The sequence below is a fragment of the Chamaea fasciata genome, unplaced genomic scaffold (assembly GCF_029207755.1).
Source record: "Chamaea fasciata isolate MVZ Bird 193981 ecotype frontalis unplaced genomic scaffold, bChaFas1.0.hap1 SCAF_1, whole genome shotgun sequence".
NCBI classification, from domain to species: Eukaryota; Metazoa; Chordata; class Aves; order Passeriformes; family Sylviidae; genus Chamaea; species Chamaea fasciata.
The window spans coordinates 140,449,439-140,455,558 of record NW_027094086.1 but is presented as its reverse complement, the minus strand read 5'-3'; the positions used below and the strand labels follow the sequence as shown (position 1 = coordinate 140,455,558).

General features: G+C 63.9%; 1 protein-coding gene across 1 annotated transcript; it reads left to right on the top strand.

The window, feature by feature from the left end:
• Positions 1 to 1,832: 1,832 nt before the first annotated feature.
• FZD8 (frizzled class receptor 8) lies at positions 1,833 to 5,146 on the top strand. The gene has a single exon (XM_066200359.1). The coding sequence runs from the start codon at positions 2,475 to 2,477 to the stop codon at positions 4,488 to 4,490; it is 2,016 nt and encodes a 671-aa protein (XP_066056456.1). The 5' UTR covers positions 1,833 to 2,474; the 3' UTR covers positions 4,491 to 5,146.
• The last annotated feature ends 974 nt before the right edge of the window (positions 5,147 to 6,120 follow it).

Sequence of the window (6,120 nt, the reverse complement as noted above, 5' to 3'; positions counted from 1 at the left end):
TCACAATGCTGTTAACTAAATTAGCGCAAAAATAACCACCTGCTACTTTTGGAAAAGTTCTGATTTTGGTCAGAAACAGCACCGCGGGTGTTATAGCGGGGCCGACGCCACAGCTCGAACACGCGGAGGAGCGCAGCCACGGCCTCCGAGAGCTTCCCAGTCCCGTGCGACCCGGGGTCGGGAGCGGCGCTCGGTCAATTGCAAATCAATTGTGATTACACAGCGGGCGAGTTTATCGCCCCATCATCGCCCATTTCCTCCTAACGGGGTAATCCGCGCGTTCCTCGCACGGCGACAGACCCGGCGACAGGAGCCTGTTGGCTCAGCCAACAACCCGGGGATTGTTCCTTGTTTGGCCTCACGCGTTCCATTTCCTCCTCGGGCGCCCCGCACCGCCCCCCGCGGCGGGCTCGCTCCCCCCCGGCCCCGCTTCTCTCCGTGTGACTCCCCGCGAATCACACGATTCCCGCCGCCGGCAGACGGGCCCCGCCGCGTTCCCGCGGTTCCGGTGATTAGGGCCGCAGCGGGAGCGCCGCGCGAGCGCCAGGCGCAGCAGCGCCTCAATTAACAAACAAACGCCCCGTCCCGGGAGCGCGACAACCCCCCGGGACGGCCCCGCCGCGCTCGCAGCCCGCGCCCGCCGCCGCTCCCCTTAAGGTGGTCTGGCCACGGCGGGGCCGCCGCAACTCCCGCCCGCCCCCTCCCCGCCGCGGGCGGAGAAAAGTGGCGACTCCTCTCGCGGCCGCCCCGCGGCCCCCGGGAGTGGAGGGCGGGGGAGCCCCGCGGCGCGGGGCGGCGGCGGCCGAGCGGGCATCCAGCCGCTGATGGCTCCTCTGCCGGCCCGGGCGGGACCCGCCGCTCTGGGCGGCTGCAGGCGGCTCCTCGGCGAGTCACCGCCGCGGCGCCGGGCTGGCGCGGGCGCCGGGGAGCCGCGGCCGTGCCAGGACCGGCCTCCTGGCGCTGCCCCTGGGCTGTGGGTCAGGGGCCGGCGGCGGCCGCGGTGCGGGCGGTGTGAGCCCAGCGCCGGCCGCGGAGCCACGCCCGTGTCCTTGGCCGGGGGGGAACCGAGCGTCCACCTGCCGGGGCGCGGGGCTGCTCCCCGCCGTCCCACCGGGTGCTCCCGGTGCCGGCCGGGGTGCACACAGGGCACCGCCTGAGCACGCCCGGCGAGCGCCGTGACCCGCGGCTGTCCGCGCCTCGGGGGTCCCCGTGTCACCCGTCACACGTCGCGACCCCGACCCCGGGCAGAGCATCCAGCGCTGGGGCCGCGGGCGCGGGCAGCCGGGGCAGCGGGGCCGGGTGTCGGCCGCGGTGCTGCTGCCGAGACCCCCGGCTTCGCCGCCATCCCACCCCCGTCACCAACACGTGCAAGGGGCAGGACGGCGGGGATGGAGCAGCGCGCACACCGGCACGGGCGGCGAATCCCGCGGGCAACGAGGAGATGATAGGAAACCCATTTCGAGACAGCCCCGACCGCTACTTAAACTGCTGGTGCGGTGACTGCGACTTGGCCTGGAGCCCTTGCAGGGAAACAAAGGTCCCCTGCCTAACCCGGGCCGGTGCCTGGCTGCTGCAGCCCGCGCACCGCGGTGCAGAACCGCGCATCTCCGCGCGGGCAGAGGCCGAACACACATCGCCACGTCCCCGCAGCCGCTCCGACCCAGCAACACGGCCACTGTCCGGCACCGGCTCCACCTTAACGAGCCCCGGGGCCCGCCCCCCGCGTCCCGCCCGGGCGCGGTTGATAGGCGGACGAAGCGGCAGGGGCGGGGCCTGGCGGCTCTCGCTATAAATATTCATGAGAGCGCGGCGGCCGGAGCGCCGCTGCCAGGGCCGGAGAGCGAGAAGTTGGCGGAGGCGCTGCCGCGCTCGACCCGCGGCTCAGGTGGCGCGATCGCGGCCGGGACGCCCGGCAGCCGGAGAGGGACCCAGCGCAGGGCGAGGACCGGCGGTCCCCGCGGAACCGTGCGCTCGGGCGGGCGGCAGAAGGAGCCGCTCCGGCCGCCCCAGCTCCAGCGCCACCGCTGCCCGCCCGCTCGGGGCGGTGGGAGCCCGGCACCGCCTGGTCCCCGGGACGTCTCAGCCTTCTTCACCGCGCCGCCCGGGGGCTGACGGCGAAACTTCTCTGCCGCCGCCAGCCCGTGCCCGGCCGGCGCTGGAGCAGCGGCGAGAGGAGCTGCGCCTCCCCCTGAGAAACCGACCCCGCGGGGAGCGATGCGACGGCGGCTGAGGGGCCTCCCGTGAGCCGAGCCCCATCCTCCGGTGCCGAGTGGGGGCTCCCCCTCACCGGGTGCCCGCGGACGACGGAGTCCGGCGGGGGCTGCGAGACCTCTCACCTGCGACCGGCACGGAGGGGGCCGCCCTCCGCCCCCCCGGGGGTAGCCGGGGCGGGGGGGTGCTGTGGCGCCGTGCTCCCCGCGGCTGCTGAGCGGGACGGGAGAGGAGCCGGGGCCGCCGCCCGCGCGCCGCCGAGCATGGAGTGGAGTTACCTGTTGGAAATCACCTCGCTGCTCGCCGCCCTGTCCCTGCTGCAGCGCGCCGGCTGCGCCGCCGCCTCGGCCGCCGCCGCCGCGTCCTCCTCCTCCTCTTCCTCGGCAAAGGAGCTGTCGTGCCAAGAGATCACCGTGCCCCTCTGCAAGGGCATCGGCTACAACTACACCTACATGCCCAACCAGTTCAACCACGACACGCAGGACGAGGCCGGGCTGGAGGTGCACCAGTTCTGGCCGCTGGTGGAGATCCAGTGCTCCAGCGACCTGCGCTTCTTCCTCTGCAGCATGTACACCCCAATCTGCCTGGAGGACTACAAGAAGCCGCTGCCGCCCTGCCGCAGCGTCTGCGAGCGGGCCAAGGCCGGCTGCGCCCCGCTCATGCGCCAGTACGGCTTCGCCTGGCCCGACAGGATGCGCTGCGACCGCCTCCCGGAGCAGGGCAGCCCGGACACGCTCTGCATGGACTACAACCGCACGGACCTCACCACGGCCGCGCCGCCGCCCGCCAAGCCCCCGCTCCGCGGCTCCAAGCCCGGCATCCCCGCCAAGGCGCCCCCCGCCGCCGCCCCTCCGGCCGAGGCCCCGCGCAAGCCGCGGCCGCCGCCGCCCTGCGAGCCGGGCTGCCAGTGCCGGGCGCCCATGGTGTCGGTGTCCAGCGAGCGGCACCCGCTCTACAACCGCGTCAAGACGGGGCAGATCGCCAACTGCGCCCTGCCCTGCCACAACCCCTACTTCAGCCCCGACGAGCGCGCCTTCACCGCCTTCTGGATCGGGCTCTGGTCCGTGCTCTGCTTCCTCTCCACCTTCGCCACCGTCTCCACCTTCCTCATCGACATGGAGCGCTTCAAGTACCCCGAGCGCCCCATCATCTTCCTGGCCGCCTGCTACCTCTTCGTGTCCCTGGGCTACCTGGTGCGGCTGGTGGCGGGGCACGAGAAGGTGGCGTGCAGCGGCGGGGCGGGCGCGGGCGGCGCGGGGGCCGGGGCGGCGGGGGCCGGCGGCGGCGCGGCGGCGGGGGCGGCGGCGGCGGGGGGGCGCGGCGCGGCGGGCGGCGCGGCCGAGCTGCAGCCGGAGCTGGCGGTGGCCGAGCACGTGCGGTACGAGAGCACCGGCCCGGCGCTGTGCACCGTGGTCTTCCTGCTCGTCTACTTCTTCGGCATGGCCAGCTCCATCTGGTGGGTCATCCTCTCCCTCACCTGGTTCCTGGCTGCGGGCATGAAGTGGGGCAACGAGGCCATCGCCGGCTACGCACAGTATTTCCACCTGGCCGCCTGGCTGCTCCCCAGCGTCAAGTCCATCGCTGTGCTGGCACTCAGTTCTGTGGACGGGGACCCCGTGGCTGGCATCTGCTACGTGGGCAACCAGAGCCTGGAGAACCTACGGGGCTTCGTGCTGGCACCACTGCTCATCTACTTGGCCATCGGCTCCATGTTCCTGCTAGCTGGCTTCGTCTCGCTCTTCCGTATCCGCAGCGTCATCAAGCAGCAGGGTGGCCCCACCAAGACCCACAAGCTGGAGAAGCTGATGATACGCCTGGGACTCTTCACTGTGCTCTACACTGTGCCAGCTGCCAGCGTGGTTGCCTGCCTCTTCTACGAGCAGCACAACCGGCCCCGCTGGGAGGCCACGCACAACTGCCCCTGCCTGCGCGACCAGCAGCCTGACCAGGCCCGCCGCCCTGACTATGCCGTCTTCATGCTCAAGTACTTCATGTGCCTGGTGGTGGGCATCACCTCCGGTGTCTGGGTCTGGTCTGGCAAGACCCTCGAGTCCTGGAGGGCCCTCTGCACTCGCTGCTGCTGGGCCAGCAAAGGTGCTGCCGTGGCTGGGAGCACAGGGGCAGGTGCAGGTGGACAGGCAGTAATCACCACGGCAGGAGGACTTGGGGCCGGAGGTGGTGGCTCACTCTACAGCGATGTCAGCACCGGCCTGACGTGGAGATCAGGCACCGCCAGCTCTGTCTCCTATCCCAAGCAGATGCCCCTGTCTCAAGTGTGAGGAGGGGGAAAGAGGCCAAAGGTTATGGAATGAGGGACACTGGCCTGCCTAAAATGCCCCCTCACTGTTTGGTGCCATTAATGAACCCCTAATGGTCCTTATTAGCCACAGCTTGTATAGAACAATGCAGCTGGCAGAGGCCCCAGGCTCCAACCCCCTCCTCCTTCCCCTCCATTCATATGCAGGGAGCATGTACTTCAAGGAGCCAGCTTATTATTTTACTGGCAGAGGAGGGTAGAGGCTCACCCGTGTCTTGCAGAGGGCAAGGCACAGCAGCTTCTGAGTCACTCTGGACTAACAGCAGCTCTTTACTCATGGGAGGGAGGGTCTTCCTACCCCCCATCCTGAGGTGGGAGTCTGCTGGGGACTGCAGGTTTTTGGGATGTGGATGACCAGGCAAATGCCTTACAATATTGACTGAATCAAAACATGTCTTAATTATACACCCCAGCTAAATACGGGTTTCCTACATTAAAGGATGTATTTATATAATTATTTGTTACCTTGTACAGATGTGTAAAATATGTATATATCCAAAGCTATACAGTCTGTAAATTTTTTTGTAAAAAAGTTTAGAGGCTACCCCTGTAAGAGCAAATATGAGTATTCTATTTTGTCAATAAAATGACTTTTGATAAATTACTTTTTCAAGCTTTTCCGCTACTCCCGCCCTGGTTATTCCAGCTGCTGTATCTTTAGGTAGTTCCATAAACTATGACCTACATTCATGCTCCAGTCATTACCTGTTAAAGAAGTGAGATATGTAGACAGAAGGTAACAAGTCATATAATAAGTTGTTCTAAAAAAGGGGTTGCCAAAACTGGGAGGTGCCCTACCATACTTCTTTCCTTTTTTGAAAGATGACGGTGTCTTTAAACTGAGCCTTTACAAAAGAGTCATCTCCCATGGCATGTTAAGCATCCTTTTAAAACGGGTGTTATTTTAGGAATGTGCACACCCGCCTCTCATATCTGTTGTCTACACTTCTGTAAGCACCTACCTTTCCTGGGATGCATACTGAAGTGTAAAAGGTTAATGTTTTAAATTCATAGATCATGTACTGTGGTGGAACAGTGAGTTGAGATTTGTTAGATCAATCTCTTCTTAACAGATTAAACTAACATCTTAACTTTTGTATATCAAATATGGTCCTTTTTCAAGAGAAAAGGTATTGTTCTTCTGTCAGGAGTAAGCTAATTTATTTGAGCAGAAGGCTGTTGAATTAACAGAAGAATGCTTTGGCAATTGTTGAACTTTTTACCTGTCTGCCCAGTGGCTCAGAACATCATTCCTTTAAGAGGAGCTAAATGAATAGGGTTAATCTGTAGGGAACTTGGTTTCTTTTGAGTTTGGGAAAACTTTGATCTTTTCTCTTCACCAAACGTGATGTATAGTCTGAAGTTTCTTTCCCTGCTGCCTGGTTCCTCTTGTTGCAGACCAATTGGCCACCATGGAGCCTTAAAGTTCTTCAATTAAAGGGACATGGGACTTTTTTTTTTTTTTTTTTTTTTTTTTAAGAGGAAGACTTGTAACAGTTAGTGAACACCAGAGGGAAAAGGGAGAACAGCCTTTTAAACAGCTTTTCCCTGCATTGTTAGCCAGACTGCAGGCAGCAAGGCATGGCTTGGAG